The sequence below is a fragment of the Carassius auratus genome, chromosome 38 (genome assembly GCF_003368295.1).
Source record: "Carassius auratus strain Wakin chromosome 38, ASM336829v1, whole genome shotgun sequence".
NCBI lineage: Eukaryota > Metazoa > Chordata > Actinopteri > Cypriniformes > Cyprinidae > Carassius > Carassius auratus.
Genome location: NC_039280.1, coordinates 9,960,919 through 9,982,129, shown reverse-complemented (window position 1 = coordinate 9,982,129; position 21,211 = coordinate 9,960,919). Strand labels below are relative to the sequence as shown.

Below are 21,211 nucleotides of genomic sequence, written 5' to 3'. Positions count from 1 at the left end.
TTGAATTTACCTTGGAAAAAAGGCCTAACTCGTTTTAAAATGAGAGTAGAAACTTTACGATGGTCTACCGCCTTATTTTCCCTTTTATATTTTCACATAAATCTGCAAAGTAAACATGCTCCGATAATAAAAAATGATCAAGTCCAAACCTTTCTAAAAGGAGATGTAGTAAGGCAACAGTTAACTCAATGTTGCGCGCTGTCTGTGGGAACTGATTGCCCTCTGGCTATTGCCTTGACATTAAACTCGTCTAGGACAATTGGTTAAGTGGAGTTAACTGTTGCATATTCTCCCTGAGGTAGCTTCCTTTTTGATCTTGCCGAGACTGGCGCCTTCCAAAACAGGGCTTGTCTGCGTTATGAAATGCTTTGACTTTCGGTGAGGGGTTGCCAGTTGCGCCTCAATAGAGGCTTTCTGCAGCCTTAAAGGGCCAAGACAAGCTTTAAATTGTTGTAATGCAGCGTGACAAAATCATAGTCAGTTCAGTCACATCATTTTGTCCCGTCACAGTTTTACGGAAAAAGCTGAGACTGTTTTTTCCATTAAACACTGGTTTTTGTTTTTCAGGCGAAACAGACTATGCGATTTAGAATTTAATTTTTTTTTAAAAAAGTAAAAAAATAAAAATAAAAAAAAATCTTTATCTCGGAGGAAAAAAAACTAGTAGTATATCACAGGCCTTAATTTTCTACACATTCAATAAAACCCCTTAAAATTCTATCCCACATGCGTTATAAAAACGTTTTCCACTATCTCCACTATACAGCGCTTTTATAAAGAAAACTCTCAGAAATCGTGGACGAATAAGCCAAGGAAATGGTTTGTTTCGCTGTATGTTTCCAATAAGAGTTCAGTTAATGAGTACGGAGGCCCGCTATACAGACATCCCCTCTGGTTAATTGCAACAAAACTTCTCAAATGGCTCCTTGCCTCCAAGACTGGAGCCCCCAGAGCAATCAATAAACCACCTCGGCAAGACAAGTATGATTAACCATGCAACATTTCTTTCAAAATCATTGTGACGTCTCAAAGAAACTGGTTTGACCAATCAGGACGGGCACGCGGAAAGTCATGTGGGTGAAATGTCCAGCCGATTGGAGGGCGGCAGGGAAAAAAGAGAACTTTTGGAAGTTTATAGCTGCGAGTGCGCTCTGCTAGAAGAGTGAGGCAAGCGTCGCAAACGCGCGGCGGCAGAAGGGAGAGGCACTGGTGAACGAGTAAAATTCAGGACGACTCATATTCTTATTGTATGGCCCCTTTATCATCCATGATGAATTCTTTTCAAGGGCCACTCTCCCAAGAAGGAAAACTACAGGAAGGCAAAAGCGCAGACAAAGAGGAGGCACAAAGCAACGATAAAGCGGCTGTCAAAGGATGTAAAGGCAAGGCGCTGAGTCTTCCGTTCAGTGTGGAATCTTTAATATCAGACAGAACAAGCACGCGGACTTTATACACGTCATCTGAATCTGGTATTATTTCTCCGACCTCCGGTGGAGATGAGCGGCTGAGGCTCTCGCCCATTGCGCTTTACGCAGATAGAAAGATCCCAGTGGAGAGCGTCTCCAACCTATCCGACTGCAAAAGAGGAGATATGGAAGAACTAAATGACAAGGGACAGTCCGGCTGGTTTCAGACTCCCTCGTACACTTCTCCACCAAGTGAGTGGCTCAGCAGGGAAGCCTGTCAATAATATTATAGACTAAAACATGCATGCTTTACATAGACTAGGCTATAGTAAAACGCACTGATAAAAATAAAATCGAGCAATATGTATACTATATTTAATCAAGCTCGTTTAGATTTAAAATTAGACTTTTGTATACAAATTAAAAGAATGTGAGGCGTGGAGAGGAAGAGCCTGATGTCATCCAGCAAGTCGACCAGCTACGTCTGCAAAGACAAGTTGCAAAAAAAAAAAAAGAAAGTTTAGTGGATCGATTTGAATGACAAAAAACAGGCTATATTTCCATATCTGTATGTAGACATTTTAATATTAACCTGATTTCGCACATAGGCTAATGCATAATTATTCTCCTCATAATGCTGAAAATAAACGCGTTGCTTTCTGCAGAAAAAGTAACTATCAAGGCAGTGTAATTTAATGTCGCCTAAAGTAATATCACTGTAATATAATTTGTCAAACTAATCAGTTCAATGTTTTGTTATTTGTTCGCAGGGCACTCAAGTCCACCTCCGTGCACCCTCAGAAAGCATAAGAACAACCGAAAACCGCGGACCCCGTTCACCACCTCACAGCTGCTCGCTTTGGAGAGAAAATTTCGTCAAAAACAGTATCTTTCTATTGCAGAGAGAGCGGAATTTTCCAATTCACTCAACCTCACAGAGACTCAAGTTAAAATCTGGTTTCAAAACAGGCGAGCAAAGGCAAAAAGACTACAAGAGGCCGAACTAGAGAAACTCAAACTTGCAACCAAGCCATTATTACCTGCGTTCGCCTTTCCGTTCCCCCTCGGAACACACGTTGGTTCTCCACCCCTCTACGGACCGTCCAGTTCCTTTCCTAGACCTGCCTTACCAGTCCCAGGACTTTTTGGTGGGCCGGTGACCTACGGAATGTATTATTTGTCTTAACTTTGTGAGCACGTCCTTCAGTTCACCGTCTGTAGCACGAGCGGTTCTGCCAGTCAGAAGACGAGTGAAATAAGAGCAAAATATGTTTTGTTTAAAGAACTCTACAGCAATTTAAAAGATATTACTCTTGTGATCTACACAGTTTATTCCAAAAGTATGAGTCCACAAATTGGCTTTAAAAGTGTAATGACTCTTTCCTGAATACTTTATCCTGTATTATCTAAGCATACAGATAATGTGGCTAATTGTCTTAGTCTCAGAGAAAATAATTTGAAAGAGATCATTTCTACTGAGGGCACCGCCGATTTGGCAAGTGTCTAGATCAGTATCACTTGTTAATAAGAGATGCGCTAGAAAACACCTAGTGTGCTCTGAAATGTATGCATGGCCTGTACCAGTTCCAACAAAGCTCTTAAAGAAATTACCTTATAATTATTACTAAGATTTTTCTAACTTAAAGAGCTTGTTGCGACTGACAGTACAGTTCAACTATGTCTTATGAGATTGCTACTTTCAATTACTTGGCTATAGGCTGCAAAATTCGGGCCTACATAGATGGTCAATGTGAGCCTTTTAAAAAATGAATACGTGTTTTTTCACGCAAACCAAATATTTTCTAGCATAGCCTATTACAAGGATTGTACCCAGTTAGCTACAATTTGCGAAAACACTACCAATAGGCCCATAGGTCTTTTTTCCTTTTTGCATTAATTTGACAGGTTACCCAGTCTTAGGTTGAAATACGTGGCTTGTTATTCTGTTGGTCTTTATTGAAGAGGAACTAGATGCAGAGACAACCAGCATCGTCCTTTATACCATTTTTATTTTTTTACTAAACTTCACCTCCCAAACGTTGGATACAGAGGACTTTTGGCCTGTTGATAGATTTTTCGCCTGTTTAGCCATAATCCCTTCAGTAGACTACATGTATGCTAGTTTGCTAGGTTGTAAGATTAATGTCTAGATTTTTATCATTGTAAATACACGTATATATTACAGATTTTGCATTCCCCATTTGAATAAATTACAAATAGAATTGCTGATATTTATACACTGTTTACATTTATCTTCTGTAAATTATTGTATATTTTATATGTATATACAAATTAGAAAAATAATCTTTTGCATTAAAAAATAAATCTCACAGAGACTGAAGTGTACAATGTTATTATTTCTACGTTTAAAAACTTTTATTTCAGTACTCCGCTAGATGATTTTTGTTTTGTTTTGTCATACATAAACCTAAATCAAAAGTCTAATCGATGCGCTAAGTAGCTCGCTTTTATAATTTGTAGTTTAACTGTTGCTCCATGTATTAAATTGTTTCGGATACTGACAACAAACGTTTAATTTAGGCTAATAATCAGGGCTAAACGGACAATAATAATAATGATAATAATAGCCTAATAATAATATCAAGGACATGAAGATTATATTAATAATACACAGAAAAAAGAAACATATTCCAATAACAAGCAAAATAAAGCATTGTATAAAATAAAATATCACACGTTTTACGTTTAACTTCACGACCAAAAAAAGTAATAAAAAATTTTAAGTAGACTACATGCAGATACGAGCCCTTCAGATAACCTTCATGTTATTTATAGTGTTACAAAATCCAAATCCTCGTCAAAACGAGCGAGAATACATCAGTTGCAACGCGTCTTGAGTTTTTAATTAGTAGTTTTTGCGCGAGTTTTACTCGCCATCATTAGGCTACACGCACGCATTTGAGTCTGAAACATCTAGCGACATGTTTGTGCCATTGGTTGAAAGCACCTTTAGGTCTCAAAACGCTTACATTTATTTGAATAGGCTACATAATGTATATTTATAAAGTTGAATATTTGTGAACATATTTAAAGACTTATTAGACTTTCAATCTCCTCTCCACAACCGACTGCCAAAGTTTTGCAACTGATTTCTAATCTCAACCATAAAAAGAGACAAGACATTTTTAAAGACTGCTTTGACAAGTTTTATTACAAAAATACTGCTCTGGACAAACAAATGATTTACCAAGCAAACGTGGTAAATTGTTTGCATTTAATAAAAACGCTGGCCTACTTCTTTCTTCTTCCTCTGAAGCCTCTGACTGAGCCTTGACCGAAGCAAATGGATGATGGAACTCTGGAGGAAAGATAATAATCAACACAAATAGTTCTGATCACTGAGTCTACAGGGTAATGAAACTTAATCATTTATATGAATCCATGACCATAAATTCACCCACTTGTATGAATATTTTGGCTTTAGATTAGCTGTCTGCACTGGTTCTGTTTCTACAGTCTTCACGCTTTCTGGGTCCGGGGTCAAGGAGAAGTCCATCGACTCGCTTTCTTGGTGAACAGTTGCTGTTTCAGAAACCTCCATATTTGCATCCTTCTTCTGTTGGGTCTTTCTTTCTCGCATTCTGTTGATTAGCATGAGATTATGATAAATAAATAAAAATCTAAAGTGATAAAAGTAGCTAATTATATTAGGCCATTTAGGGTAAAATATTAAATGACTGGATATGAGAGCAAAATTAAAATTCCTATATTCTAAAATGGCCCATAATTTACAGTAGTATTAACACCAAACCTTCCGCTCTTCTTTGCTTTGTCAAATCTGAAGTCTGCTGGATAGCTATGTGTTCTGATAAGATGATCTTTCCTCTCTTTGCTTGTTTTGAATTTCAGTCCACATCCCTCAACCAAGCATTCATACTGAAAATCGAGATTAACAACACACAATCAGCAAAAATAAAATGTTTTCATAAAAATAGCAAAACTGAAATATATTTGCTGGTTTAAACAGGGAGGAGGAAACGTGCTCATATTCTTTTACAACTGGTATTTCTGTCCCATTAAAATCGGTTTCAAACTACTGAAACACGCAATGAATTAAAGCAACTCGCTATTGAAACCAGTAGGTGGCAGCATTTCGCTACATAAGATATTTGATTTTGATGTATATAAAATAGTTATGAATATATATATTTTTAAATTATTTTATGTAGTTTTCCAGTGCAAGAGTGATATAAAAGCATCAAAAGCATATGTGCTGTGAGTATGAAATACAAAAACAAACTGCTAAAATATATATATATATTTTTTTGCAGCCGCTGTTCTTAAATAATTAATTAATTGAAGGCTGCCTTGCAATGACATTTAAATCCTTATCAACTTAATTAAAATGTAGTAAATAAAATTAAGGCTGATTATAAACAGGGGCAACGTTTTCATTAATGTTGCCATCAGTGTGCAACAAGGGGAGACACAGGGCCCAAAACCAATCTAATGTATCCAGATAGAAATATGTTACCCATTCTCAGTGGGAAAGTGCCCGAGCAACATTGCTCAAAAAGTTGCCCTGTGTATCATCAGCCTAGACCTAGTAAACATTTAATCCTACAAATACCACTTAACATGACCCACAACTTCATACAACAATATCCATCTCTCCCTACACTCCTATAACATCTGATGTTACAAATGATATTACCATGCATTGTTTCTCTGCCATGACTTGGAAGAGAGAGTCATGCCACTCCAGGATGTGCACCTCCAGCAGTCGGTTTGATGGAAATGAGCGCTTGCAGTTGGAACACACATTTCGATGTAATGAATTGTAGTGGTGTTCATACCCTTCCAAAGTGTCAAATAACTGCCTGCATCCCGCGATGTGACACCTGAACTCAGAGATACTGGGAAGAGGGTTGAAATATCAGTGGCACATTGTATCAATTCAAGAGGAAGTCAGTTGCTCAAAATGTTCTAGCACTCATCCAAGTGAAGTCACCAGTAAACTTATGGTGGAGATTCCCAGAACTTGACCTCATCTGATATGGTGACATGACATTACTCAATAATAATACTAAAATCTACACTGTCAAATTACAAAATGACAGCCACAAAGAAAGAAAGATACAGTCCGTTGACCATTAATATAACAACATCGACTGATATTCTCCATAGACATGGTAATTAGCAATTTAGTTTTAAAAGCTTTAACCAATAAGATGAATACTAATGATCTCAATTGCATCTATCAATTCACTTATGATCATTAATCATTTCTTAATTCATATTTGCTTAATTTATAAAGTAATATTAATCGTGAAACCACGTTACTCACGTCGGAGCATGTTCATCATCTGCAATAGCCGTCACGACATCCTGCAGGTACATGTGCCTGTGTATGTCGCCATCCTGTTGAATTATACATTAAGAAATAAGGATTTTGCTAAATACCCCAACATTACGTCATTACAGTCATGTACTCTCTACTAACTTCGTCACTCTTAAGTAACACACACACTGAGAGATAAACAGGAAATTGTTTCTATACTAGCAAAGGGAAGGAACTTTTCTGAAGTGCAATAAAAAATAACGATCAATCTACAAACCTCAAAAAATTCATCTTCTGCAGCAAGTCGAAGTCGTTGAGGTCTGAAGCTAAAAGGAGAAGCAGCATTTTCATTCCCACTTTCTTTTTGTTGTAAACCAAGCCACTCCGATTCCCTATTTTCAATCACCGGTATCTTTTCCGCAAGAATTTTGGGTGTTGCAGACCCCAACAGTTCAATTAATTCAGGTTGCATCATTTTATTCTAGCTATAGCATTGTATCAACATACTACATGAAGCCTACAACCGCCTTGGGATTCCGTGTCAAAATAAAAGTCCTCAAACTAAGGAGGGCACGCAGGGTGTACGATTGCTTGAGAAGCTGTCTTGCCATTTTATTTTGATACAAAACAAAGTTCAACATAATAATTACAACATGGTTTATATTTTATAGTTTTACATATAAGTCTTATAAGCATTGCCTGCAGGACCAAAAGGAACTAAAGCAAAACTGTCAAAAGTGCACCTGCGGAATATAACCACAGGATGTCAGCACAGTCATTCCAGTTTTGCTCTTCATCCATTTTCCAAACCTTTTGTCCTTAGTATCACATAATTATATTAATAATTAACATCTCAATATATTGGCTAAACTGACCAAAACAAAAAAACAAATTTAAATTATATCAGTTAGTTCCCTTAAACGACAATAATTTTTTTTATTGTCTTACTGTTTCATGTAGTTTGGCAATATATTTATAACTAATCCAAGTGTTTTTAAATTATTTTTTTCTAGTCAAAATATTAAAGTAAGTTTTTAAGAAGCTTAAGTTTTATTTGGAATGTTGTTTTAAATGGTGTTTATTTTACGTGTGCGTGTGTTTCCTGTGTCCTCAATTACACTTTCTTTCCCAACTCTTATGTCCTTTATGACATCTTCCAGGAAATTGCACAATTTCTGTTGGCAAAGCAGAACAAAAATAAAGCTACGATGTGTATTTTAGACATTTTCGATATTTATTTAAACTTATAGGTTATTGGAATTCACAGCGTTGCTAATGTGATATTAGATTAAAATATAAGCAATTAAATATTTATATCAGAGGTGTCAAACTTAATTCGAGCCCTGCAGAGGTGTGTTCCAGACTTGCTCAAACACACATACCATGTAGTTTTCAAATAAGCATAAGGGACTTGATCCTAGTTGTATCAGGTGCGTTTAATTAGGGTTTAATCTAAACTCTTCAGGGCTCCGGCTCTCCTGGAATCGAGTTTGACACCCCAGACCTAAAGGCTTCTTGCCCTAGACAGGCAATTTATGAATAATTTGGTTCTGTGAAGCACTTATAATTTCCTTTAATATCATGGTTGATGTATCATCCTGTGAAACTTGCTAAATTTGGTAATTTAAAAATATCAGCACATTCTCCTTAGAGGCGCATCTTCCCCCATCTAAACCGACTATCGGAGGATTCTATGAGGTAGTATTAATTTGAACAGAAATAATATTTGATTTAGTTACAGAGTTGAAAAGTGCTCTAAATTATATTCTGTCTGGTGGCCTAGGCTACATAGGTCTAATGTAGCCTAGAAATCGTTAATAACAAAACAAATAATTAAAAAGTATTGTTGTGCCACATTTACACAATGAAAAAATACTGACACATTTACAGGCCCGTGACTCATTAGTGACCGGTTTGCTGTTACCGGACGAGGAGGTAGTCTCTTCATGCTAATTTACCGGATAACCGAGGCGGAGCTTGAACTTTCAAGTAGTCAAGGTCCCACAGCTGCCCACGAGTCCCGGAGCGAGTCCACAGGACAGTGAACCATGAGATACACTGGATTATTTATATCACTGCTTTCTTTTGTTTATACATGGGGTGAGCGCGCAGCTTTATGAAGATTATTTTACAGCGCGAATCATGTCACGGTGCGTGATGCGTTTTTAATTTACAGGTAACACATACTGATGCTTTGTTTATTCACTGTTGCTTTAGAGAATCTCGAGGCAGCTTTACCTCATGTGATGCGCTATGATGTGATCCGACTCCGACCTCAGGCTCTGAAAGAGCGAGCGAGGAGGAGCGCCTCTGCTCTCAAGGTCCGCTTTTTTCAGACTAGTTTTGTAAACTGAAATAATATTGACATCTCTTTGGATGCTTGATTTGACTTTTATTCATGCATGCTTGCTTTCATCCTTTCAGATATATCCTGAACATCTTGAATATGATTTGGCTGTAGATGGGAGGAACTTCACAATTTCTTTGCACAAAAATAGGTGAGAATATGGCTGTTTAGAAATATAACAACTTATACTCTGATCTTGTATTCATACCCAGACTAATTAAACTTTCTTTCCTTCTTTCTTTCTTTTTCAACAGGGAGCTTTTAGGAAAACATTACACCCTCTCACATTATACCAAAGATGGGCTTTCAGAGACAAAGTCTTCAGACAACACTGTATGTTTAAATAGTAGCTTGTTTCTGTTTGACATATGAATGTTACTGCTCAACTGTTTATGATTTTGACTTTAGGATCACTGCTACTATCAGGGACATGTCCATAATTTTGAGGAATCTTCAGTCAGTGTTGGACTTTGCTCTGGCATGGAGTAAGAACATTTTCAATTTTAAGCCAATTTTGTAAACTATAGATGTGATTGAATATTAAATGCATTAAAATTAGTATCAAAATGTGTTAAATATACGCTGAGTCCACTTTGTGTACAGTAAAAAAGATATTTCAGAGTTGCATTTCTTGGACTGTGCCTTTAATAAGTTGCTTTAAACAGTGTGATCTAAATAACTTCTAAATGTGTACAGTTAATATCAACAAATATTTCACATTTCTCCCTCATTAATATATTGTATCTTGTTCATCATTTAGAGGGTTTCTGAGGGTCAAAAATCAAGTTTACTTGATTGAGCCCCTAGAAGAGTCTGTGGATGGTGACCATGCAATTTATAAGCAAGAGCATTTAAGGACCAAGCAAGGGGTCTTTGGATACATTAATGACACCGTCTATGACCTTGGTCCAAAGTCTAGTGGGCTGTATAAAGGCAAAAATATGGTAATGATATTCTAATGATTCAGTTTAGTTCATATGGTGCTTTTTGTAATACATATTGCTTCAGCACAGCTTTACATGATATAAATGTTTCTACATTTCAATTAATTTTTTATCAAAGTAATGTCCATATGGCAGAATTGTGCAGTAAATTAATGGCATGTATTCAAGCAAGTAATCATCTATTGTGGAATGTAAGCTTATTATATAAGAAATATACTGTGTTTAGCATCATATATTTAACCATATATTATTTAGTGTTGGTTTCCAACTTAGAAAATAATCATATACTCGCTCCTTATTTCATAATTAAGCAGCATGTTTAATTTGTACCTCAATATCTTATTTATAATGTGTTTACAATGAACAGTTTTATGACAATAACTTTATTTCCACTGTTCTTCAGAAAAACAAAGCCCCCGTAGGAGGACAGCGGATTGTTGAGATGGTTTTGGTCATTGATAATACAGAGGTACGAATTTCTTTAATGGGGAAAAATATCTTGAGTACTGATATGTAGATTGTTAAAATATATCTACATATTTTCCTTCAGTACCAGAAGTTTGGAAGTTTCAAGAAGATTGAAGAAAGAATGATGTTGGTTGCAAATCACGTAGACAAGGTATCAGACAACTTTGGTCTTTCATTAATTAACAGGTTATGCATGATGATTAAATTATTTTTTAAAATATTATTTATATAATTGTTTGTTGTTGTCCACGTTCAGCTTTACCGGCCTTTAAACTTACGTGTCAGGTTGGTTGGGCTTGAGATTTGGTCTAATAGAAACCTGATTGATGTCAGCGATATACCAAAAGTTACTCTGGAACGATTTCTACTATGGCGTCAAGATAGCCTTCTCAAGAGGAAGAAGCATGACAATGCCCAGTTTGTTACGTGAGTCACTGATTGCTCATCTTAATCACTTTCTGAGCCGTGAATGCCACATTTTTACTCAAACTACACACTTCCCTTAAATATATAAGGGAATATTGTGGTTAGATGTATTTATCCTTAAATACATCTAACCACAAGCTTTAAAACATTAAACTTTTATGCCTCACGTTCTCTTTTTTCATCAGTGGTGTAGATTTTGAAGGAACAACAGTTGGGTTGGCCCCAATGCATGCTATGTGCTCCTCATCCTCTGGTGCTGTGAATCAGGTATTTTTATGAGCATATGTTTGCATATGTAAACTAATAGATTAAAAATTTTACTTTTCTAATGTTTGAAAAAGCTTTGGTTGTGGTGGATTATATAATGACATTTGGTGTTTTTTCTTTACAAAGGACCATAATGAAAATCCCATTGCAGTGGCATCTACCATTGCCCATGAAATGGGACATAATTTGGGCATGTCTCATGATGATTCAAACTGTGCATGCTCTTCTGACAAGGGCTGCGTCATGTCAGACACCATTGGGTGAGGCTAACTGAAAATACTTTTGATTAGAATACATTTATGCAATGGCACAAGAGATAGGCAACTATTGTATTTGGTTTCTGCTGTTTTTTCACAGACCGTAACATTTCTTACATACTTTTCCAACAGGTATGTTTACCCTGATTTATTTAGTACTTGCAGTAAATCGTCCTTAAAGGAGTTTTTGCAGAGCTATGACACCAGCTGTCTACTAGATGTACCAAATGAGGGTGAATTATATGGAGGCCCAGTTTGTGGAAATGCTTTTGTTGAAAAGGGCGAGGAATGTGACTGCGGAACTGTTGAGGTGTGACATTTTATAAAATTAGTTGTTCATAATGTAAGTTGATGCAACTTTGGCTTCTTAGTTAAAGTATGACTAAAATAGAGTTGTGTATTTGACTACTGTTTTTTCTGTATTCTTTCTGACTGTATGTAATGTTCTGTAATGTTATTATAACTTATTATGAAATATTTAAATTTCAAATAACCATGAATGCAATTTAAAATGCATGATTATATTTAAAATTCTAATTTATTCCTGTGATGCAAAGCTGAAGTTTCAGCATTTATTACTCCAGTCTTCAGTGTCACATGACCTTTCAGAAATCATTCTCATATGCTGATTTGCTGCTCGGAAAACATTTCTTATTATCAATCTTGGAAATAAGTTTGCTGCTTGTTTTTCCTCAATGTTCTTTGATGAAAATAAGGTTCAAAAGAACAACGTTATGTCTTTGAGTCTTCACTTTTGATAAATTGAATGTGTCCTTGCTGAATAAAAGTATTAATTTCTATAAAAAAATGTTTTTACTTTTTTTCCATCCATTTTTTATTTCAATTATAGGAATGCAACAATCCCTGCTGCAATGCCACCACGTGTCGACTAACCCAAGGTGCCCATTGTGCGCATGGAGAGTGCTGCCACAATTGCCAGGTATCGGCAAAGCTGCCTACCAGGTCCCACAGGAAGACCAAACTAGTTGATATTAGACTGAAAATACATGTAAATGTAGATTATTGCCTTAATCTGTTTTGTTAATCCTCCCTTGTAGCTGAAACATTCCGATAGCATATGCAGAAAGAGTGCTCACGACTGTGATTTGGACGAGTACTGTACAGGAGAGTCAGCCTTCTGTCCTGAAGATGAATATAAGATGAATGGAATCCCTTGCAATTATAACCAAGGCTACTGTTACAATGGACAATGTCCTACACATAAGGAGCACTGCAAGTTGCTGTGGGGATCAGGTAAAATTCTTACTCAGCCATTGCTCAGAAACCGCTTTGTGTCCTCTTTTATCCTTTTTACAAAGATTTTAACAAAATCTTTACAGCTTTTTTTTGTTAAATTAATGTGTTTTTTGTAAAATAAAGATTCATAAAGAAATTTAGGAAAATAAAAAATATATATTAACATCAATATCTTGTACATGTTTAGATGCTAAAGTGGATTCTAACATCTGCTTTCGTAATAATGTATATGACAGAACCTCCAAGAGTGATGAGTAAGTGTAACTTAACTTTTCTTTGATGGCTGAAGACTACAAATAATATTTTGTAAATTGTTGACACAATGGTATTCTGAATCCTACAGGCACATGATGTGTGGGAAAATATACTGTTATGGTGGGAATTCGTTCCCCATAACCAATAGAATATCAACAGTAACAATTAATTCAAAAAACTGCTACATAGCTGTGGATTCCTCACCCACAGGTGACTTAGGAATGGTTCCAGCAGGCACCAAATGTGACCTTAATAAGGCAAGTAAATAATGAATGCATACTGCCTTACAAAAAAAGTACAAAGTGTATAAAATCTTTATTTAATTTTTTTTTATTTGTTATAACCAACAGGTGTGTTACCACAACCTTTGCCAAGACATCAGTATATACGGCAGTGAGGACTGCTCTGACAAATGCAACAGTCATGGGGTGTGTGATTTTTATATATATATTATATTAATTATAAAAAAAAAATCCATTACTTTTATAACAAATTTTCTGTTTTCTCTCTCTCTCTCTTTCTCTAAGAAAAACAGTGTTGCATGCAATATTTGTAATTCTGTGATATTGTGAAAGTCATTGCTTGTATGTGCTAAAACTATTCATCCTAGTTTTTTTTTTATTATCCATCTTAAATTTGCATTAGAGACCGATCATTTAAAAGCAGAAATATGTGTAAACATATTACTGACTTCTATTTTAAAGGTTTGTAACCATGAGAGGAAGTGTCACTGTGATCCAGGCTGGGCACCACCTCACTGTGATGTTCAATTCTCAGAACGTCAAAAAAGTAAACCACATCCTTTCTTCTTTATAACTTGACGTAATTCAGTCATTGACCATACAAAACTAATGCTATGCCGTGTCAAAATTATATCTTAACAGTGACAAAAGAATCTGTGATAATTGGTGTGACTGCATCTGTAGTTGTTCTTGGGTTGATCATTATTATTGGAGCACTTGTGTGTCACTGGAACAAAATAACAGAATTTAGAAAGAAAAGGTAGGATCTGTTATGCAGCTGATAATCATGAACTATACATATCTGTTGTCATTTAAATCACTGTACTAGTAATGAAATGCATTCTATTCGAAAAGGTCTTTGAAGGACATCCACACCTCCTCAGGCCAGTGTAATCAGGCGTTCCAACCAGGAAGTGCAAAGAACAGTCCCAGATTCACACAATCACGCATAAGTCAACCAACTTTCCTCGAGTCATCCACTACTCTGGCCTGCAAACCTCTTTACTCTCCAGCTACGGCCTCTAGACCAGCACCAATGGTAAAGTCATTCATTTAGCCTTGAAAAGGGCTGTTCAATTTGTGCTTGCATTAAAAGTCAATTTTAGGATCAAAGACTTAATCTTTCTACCACTTATTTCTCACTATGCACAGCCTCCAAAGAATGCACCACAAACTAGGACAGAACAGGTAGTTTATCCTCTTTAAAAATGCATGTAATTTATTTAAAACTATTATTTAAAACTAAAACAGTTTTAACAAAAATAAAAATGTGTGTTCCATATTCTATTAGATTGTGAAGCCTTCCGGCCCACCTCCTGGTATTTCCAGAAACATTCATCCTGTTCAGGTGAGGCACAGAGTATCTTAAAATGCACTACTAGCATTCAAAATTATCAAGATATTTTTTTTAAAAGAAATAAATACTTTTATCAACGAGGATGCTTTGAATTGATAAAAAAAGACAGCATAAAGACCTCTTTAAAATTTTTCTATTCATCAAAGAATCCTAAAAAAAACATGATTTTCATCAAAATATTACCGATAATAAACTGATTATAATAAGAAACGTTTCTTGAGCACTTAATCAACATTAGTGCTTGATTTCTATTGATTGATAGCAGATTTACTTCTGAGGGATCATTTAAGACTGGCATTGGAAAATTCAGCTCTTTCATCACAGGAATAAATTAGATTTTTAAATATATTTAAATTGGAAACATTTCACAATATAACTGTTTTTACTGCATTTTATCAAATTAATGCAGCCTATGTTGAGTACAACAGATTTCTACAAATTGTACCAACCCCAATTTTTTTAATGATAGAGAATATATTGTATAATTAAAGGTGGGGTAAGTGATTTCTGGTAGTCAATGTTGATATTTCAAAATCAGAAAAACAAACATGGTATATTTTAATAGCTTCGCCCCACACATATGTACACAACCCAGGCAATGATTAAGGCAGAATCTGCTGTATTAAACACATTATCTTACTTTTCGGACAAACTTTGGGAGCTGACGCTTGAAACAGACAGTGGATTAGGTTTATATGGTCCAGGCTTATAGGGTGTGGAAATGAATGTTAAGGGAACTACAATATGATTGCAAATGAACAAACAAGCCAACATGACACACGAGCGTATTCAAGCAAAAGCCAGCATATATTAGTTCTGTGAAACAAAGCAAAACCAATTTCATTCACCTATCAAGAGGAAACAAAGCAACCTCGGGGTCCGATCGCTCTCTTGATTTTTATCTTTCTGTCATCACTCAGCTCGGCTAATGTCCTTCATGTGGACTGAACACTTTCTCCTCCACATCATGAGTAGACACGCTCCTTACGGCTGATTGGCTACAAGTTTGTTTTGGTCCTCAGCCTGACTCTAAAGCATTTTTGAAAAAATACATACCCCACTTTTATGTATAATTTTCATTTTAATGTTGGTTACTTTTAGTGACTCTAAGCTTATTAGAGATGTGACATAAAACAGAGGTGACTTGAAAATACTGTGAGACTAAAGAGCATTGTGTCACTTATGTCATGTCTAAATTTAGTTTCAGGCAAAGCCCCTACTTCCACCAACTAAACCACTCCCTCCATCAAGACCATTGCCACCACTCACATCTAAACCTGTAAGAGGCAATTGTTTACTTGAATAATTTAGTCAACATAAAGCACACCATCTGACAAAAATACCATTCAATACTATTAACCATTCTTTGTATGCACTGATAGGGGACAAAATCAAAACCACCTCCAGTGCCTCCTGTGAAGCCTACTGGGTTGCAGCCAGCATTCAGTCCACCTCAGGTGTTGTATGGTTTTATTGCTTTCCATTCAGCAGTTCACATATAAACTATAAAATATGCTGTCAATTATCAGAAAAAATAAATTGTTAATGCTAATTTATTCAAACTGCTTGGCAGTCTAGTGAGAAAATGTCTGTGTTTTAAAAGCTCTTTTGCATTTACTGTAGGTAATCCAGAAAGTTGCACTGAAGCCTCCTGTTAAGACCAGATGATCTGGAACAATATGAGTTACTCTAAATCACTGGGAGCTTCAGAAGAACCTTGGTTAACAAAACATGGGCAGCAGTTTACAAGCTGAACAAAGTTTGTGTTGTTGTTTTCTGTGGTGTAGCTCTGAATAATAAGATGAAGTTAAGGAGAAGGTAAAGCAGAATGTAAGATTTGCACTGTGGGAATCGCTTTATTATTTTGGTACTTTTTGTTGTTGTTGTTTGTTTTGTAATTTGACTTTCTTTTCCTGTTTATTTATTTTATACTTCAATTTTAAAGAATGTTATTTGCAAATGTTTTCAGTCCGTTCAGATTGTGTCTATGAAAGTCTACAGAGTTCCTCCTTTTAAAGTCACATTGCTGTCTAAGTGGGGGATCAAAGGTTCTCTCTTTTTTTTCAGTGTATTATGGTACATAAATTTTTGTTTATGCAGCTTTTATGTATTTGCAGTTTTATATCTTGTAATTGAAATTTGATTTTCATGATTTTGTGTAGAACTTCCTATTTACTTTTTGAAATTTCAAGAGGGGACCTGTAAAAAAGCTTGAGCCATGTGACCTTTCTGAAGCATAATTTGTCCTTACATTAGTAATTTGCTTTATTTATATATATTTTTTACATTCTCTTTGTTGTTTGGTTGTGATCCTTGTGGTTTTGTGCTCTCAGACAAAGGCAAAACAATCTTTGCCCACCAAATATTTAAATTCAAAACGTGCAATGATCTCAGCTGGTCTGATTGTACTCTTTTTTTTTTTTTTTTTTTTCAGTGTTTTTTTTTTTGGTATCATTTGTTAACTATAATAAAGTTTTTCACATTTCTCTTTTAATCAGTTTATTTGGTTTATTTCCATATATTTGAATCGCGTCAAACATGTTTGACCTCTACAGCGCCCTGTATTTTCGTTGCCTAGTAATGATTCAAACACTCATATTCAAAATTATAATATAATTGGCTATATAACATTTTACTAAGTTCAGTATTGTTGTCATTGAGTATTTTAATGATTTAGAGGAAGTGAAGCATTTCTTCCCTAAACTGGTGGAGCTGCGCAACTACACGCATGCGAGTAACTGGAGCACCCTGAACAGTCAAGCAGATTTATTTGTTCTCCACGCAGACAGTAAAGCAAACACTGCGCTGCTTATCTGAGCCCCCCGTGTCGCTTGATATATTCCCCAAGGAATTGGAGGAATGTGACATTACACCTCAGCAACAACACTGGGATCTCCAGCTGAACTGTTTAACACTGACTGAGTCTAAAAATCTGCCTAGACAGCATATGTAGAGCAGTGGGGGAAATAGACAGCAGTTTCCTACCAAATAAACATCTTTTATGTTTGTCTAGAATTGAACAACACACAAGTGCATTATGTTCTCATTTCAGAAACATTTTCGCCAAGCTGAACTTCCATATACCTGAAGAGACGGTGAAGAATATTGTAGTCAGCACACAGGGTACATCGAACCAGTCCTTTGCTCTCTGAGAGTGTTGAAAGAGGAGAAACTGCCAGAAAAACAATTAGATGGCACACTGGTGGGTCTGTGTGTGTATTTGCATTTGCATTGCTACAGCATCTTTCTTTCTATATAATTTCCTCTTTCTTTATAATGGTTGAATGATCAGTTATTTGACCCTGTCTTAATCTTTTTTTTTTTTACAGGATTTGGAATATTACAGCACTACAACTTGACAGTGCAGATCAGATAAATACTGTAAAACATAAAAATGTGGATTTAGGTTCCCATTGGTTATAATCTACAGTAGGGCGGTCAGGGCCGGCCCTAGTGTTTTAGGGGCCCTCAGCAGATTTTTAAAAGGGACCCCTATACCTACATTTTTACCTAACCACCCGCATCCCATCCCAATGTACACATTCTACACTGACACCTAGTAAAGTTTTACCAATTTGTTTTACTTATTTATCTTTCAAGATATAGATAGGAAATATATATTTGGGTAGTTGACAAATATGCAGTAAAAAACACTTTTTTTGTAAAAAAAAGTATTCTGGCCTTTTAACTAATTAAAGTTGTCTGTGGAGTTTAAAAACAGGATATCCTGTCATACCGGAAGACAAAGTTCAAAGTTCATATGCTTTTAGAAATATATGGATGAAAAAAAAGATGGCCAATTACTTAAATAGATGCATATTTATTAACAATTGTATGCTTTTATTTTTAATTTATAAAAGTTGTTATTTATTGAACATCCTTTAGACAGTCACACCGCAAGACAATTTTGAGATTTAGCTAAAAAAAAATTACAATAATAATAACAATAATAATAAATCTAATAACAAAGCAGTTTTTGTGTAAGACAAATACATTTTAAATGACAACATTTTTTATCTTGTGACAATGAAAATGCCATGTCATGTCAACAACTCATTTAAGCAAACTTTTATAACTAAAGAGTTTAATCGAGTTAAACGATCGCTTAAGAGAAATGTATAAAAATTTAGTGAGATTAATGCTTTAAGCAAAAACACCTGGTTCTGAAAATTACATTAGAGAACAGAATAATAATAATAATTATAATACATTTTATATAAGTGTTATACATTTTAAATAACAAATAATCAAATATAAGTGTAAACACGTTGAAATAGATGTAAGCAACATCAAAGTGAAGGCAAAAATCTGAGACTAGACACGAGATAGGGTTCACAAGAATGAGACTAGACAAGATTTTTACACTATTTTAAGAAATCTTCACTCATGAAAAGCATGCCTGGAAAAATAGTCTTCATGTGCATTTGAAAACTTGCAATAAATGCCATCTCAGTTCTGCTTTCTGAGTATAAACTATATTATACAGTAACAGACAATACTCAAGCCCTTTAAAATATTTTGCCACAAATATTGAACTGGCTGCCTTCTCTTTTGTATGATTTCATGAGTCTCTTCAGACCTATAGAATTGTACAGTACTTGCAGGCGATGAGTTTTTTAATGTTTGACCTCCTATCTGAACTTTTTTCACATATTGATCATTAAAATAATTCTTAGTCTTATTAGGTGCAACCATAATCAAAGTAGGCTACTCTCTCTAATATTAATAATTCACTACACACTAACAAAGGGGGACACCAGAGTTGTACTTGACTCAAATTAGGTAAAATGCATCGTCAACAAAAGGTTTTTGCTAAATGCATGACAGAAATGTTTGCACTGACTATGTTCGTAGGGTTTCTGAGGGTCCTTCAAAAAAAGTCTTCAGTTAAATTGTTTAAATTCAAGGCCATGTAAACTCTAAAATGATACAGAGAGTCTTAATTATTAAGATTATAGATTAGTATGTGGATTGAACTTCAAAAAGTTGTAGCTTATCTGACCCGAACCAGACAAATTAAAGAGTCGATCAGGACTGTGGTTGAAACATGAGCCAAATTCCTCAGGAAGACAACAGGAGGTCATGAATCAGTCCTAGTGCCACAAGTAAGAAACAAGTTAACCAACCAACCAACTCTTTCACAGAACAGTTTTCGACATTAACAGCACTAGAACCATTATTGACAATTTCAATTCTGAGAAGAGATTGTCAAATTTGGGGCAAGTAATTGAGATGCAACGCCGGACATCACATGTAAACCCATGAGAGTAATACTCAAGGTCCTTGGATTGACAACCCAAGCCCCCCACCCCCCCACCCCTTTTAACCTCTGGTTCCACAGAAATCTTTATGTCAGAGAATGGCACAGAAACTGTTTTTCTAGATATAAATGGACCAAAATGAACTCAAAATGACTTATAAATTAATCAATCCATCACTTAACTCCATATTCATTTATATATAACCCACACATTTGACTATCATGTTATAATCACTTATTGTGTATGTCTTTTAATAACTATGGCATAGCTTAAGGACACATATTCATGTTTAGTGTGTATGTGTTTGAATCTGTTAGCTTGAAACAGTCATGACCATCAGTTATTTGTCAAATGTACCCTATTCTTGTTATAGAAATTATCTCCAAAATTAGACCCTGCAAGAGCGGGAAAATTTGGACCACATGCTTGATAAGATAACATATGATTTATGTTACCCCCGAGCAAGGAAAATATCTGATTGGTCAAGACAACATTTTGAGGTGTCGCCAACAGGCCAGTTGAAATACTCAGGACACCATAAAATTCTGCTTTTAGCTTGCGTTTAGTTTTTTGTCATCAGTCATGTCGACTTTAGTATGCTTTTAGCTTTTAGATTTGCTTCTGCTATCAGTCATGCCTGCTTTTAGTTTACTTTTAGCTTTGCTTCTTAGCTTTAGCTTTTAGCCATGCTTTTAGTCATCACTGTTCTTTGAGCGTGGTTCCAGCGTGCTTCGGCTTGCACGCCTGCTGCTACAAACGTGCCCGTTGAGTATCTGGACCTGAAGGAAGTGTTCAGTAAGTCCCGTGCTGCTTCTCTCCCTCCGCATCGTCCCTACGACTGTGCCATAGACTTAGTGTCAGGTAAGTCTCCGCCTAAGGGCAAGTTATACTCTCTTCCTATTCCTGAGAGGGAGGCCATGGAGAAATAAATTTCTGATCCTTAGCCTCTGGGTTCATCCGTCCTTCCTCTTCTCCAGCGGGTGCGGGGTTCTTTTTTGTGGGTAAGAAGGATGGTTCTCTGCAACCTTGCGTTGACTACCGAGAGCTGAACAACATTACGATTAAGAATACTTATCCTTTACCACTCATGTCTTCAGCTTTCGAGAGGTTGCAGGGAGCATCCATATTCACAAAATTGGATTTACGTAACGCTTACCATTTGGTCCGCATCAGGAAGGGGGATGAATGGAAAACCGCCTCCAATACCCCTAGATGGCACTTTGAGTACTTGGTGATGCCGTTCGGGCTCTCCAACTCGCCCTGGGTTTTCCAAGCAATCGTGAATGACGTGTTGAGAGATATGGTAGATCAGTTTATAAATGTTTACCTGGATGACATACTGAATTTTTCTTCATCTCTCCAGGAACATGTTCAACATGTCAGACGAGTGCTCCAGAGGTTATTAGAGAATGGGCTTTTTGT

General features: G+C 35.9%; 3 protein-coding genes across 3 annotated transcripts; 2 read left to right on the top strand and 1 right to left on the bottom strand.

Annotated features, from left to right (window-relative positions):
- The first annotated feature begins 1,121 nt into the window (after nucleotides 1-1,121).
- Nucleotides 1,122-3,747, top strand: msx3 (muscle segment homeobox 3). Its single transcript, XM_026223964.1, has 2 exons — nucleotides 1,122-1,658; nucleotides 2,177-3,747. Exons 1-2 carry the CDS (start codon nucleotides 1,250-1,252, stop codon nucleotides 2,590-2,592), a joined length of 825 nt encoding a protein of 274 aa, XP_026079749.1. The 5' UTR covers nucleotides 1,122-1,249; the 3' UTR covers nucleotides 2,593-3,747.
- An 802-nt stretch (nucleotides 3,748-4,549) lies between these two features.
- Nucleotides 4,550-7,255, bottom strand: znf511 (zinc finger protein 511). The gene is made up of 6 exons (XM_026223963.1): nucleotides 6,986-7,255; nucleotides 6,715-6,788; nucleotides 6,082-6,283; nucleotides 5,179-5,303; nucleotides 4,829-5,008; nucleotides 4,550-4,725 (listed from the first exon to the last, which is right to left on the bottom strand). The coding sequence occupies exons 1-6, from the start codon at nucleotides 7,181-7,183 to the stop codon at nucleotides 4,659-4,661; spliced, it is 846 nt and encodes a 281-aa protein (XP_026079748.1). The 5' UTR covers nucleotides 7,184-7,255; the 3' UTR covers nucleotides 4,550-4,658.
- A 1,375-nt stretch (nucleotides 7,256-8,630) lies between these two features.
- Nucleotides 8,631-16,613, top strand: adam8a (ADAM metallopeptidase domain 8a). Its single transcript, XM_026223962.1, has 25 exons — nucleotides 8,631-8,808; nucleotides 8,926-9,029; nucleotides 9,133-9,206; nucleotides 9,310-9,388; nucleotides 9,464-9,540; nucleotides 9,816-9,999; nucleotides 10,403-10,468; nucleotides 10,550-10,618; nucleotides 10,724-10,893; nucleotides 11,079-11,160; nucleotides 11,287-11,420; nucleotides 11,550-11,727; nucleotides 12,268-12,357; nucleotides 12,476-12,671; nucleotides 12,862-12,928; nucleotides 13,018-13,186; nucleotides 13,280-13,357; nucleotides 13,634-13,718; nucleotides 13,814-13,931; nucleotides 14,027-14,210; nucleotides 14,324-14,359; nucleotides 14,463-14,519; nucleotides 15,730-15,807; nucleotides 15,911-15,985; nucleotides 16,152-16,613. Exons 1-25 carry the CDS (start codon nucleotides 8,757-8,759, stop codon nucleotides 16,194-16,196), a joined length of 2,547 nt encoding a protein of 848 aa, XP_026079747.1. The 5' UTR covers nucleotides 8,631-8,756; the 3' UTR covers nucleotides 16,197-16,613.
- Nucleotides 16,614-21,211: the final 4,598 nt, after the last annotated feature.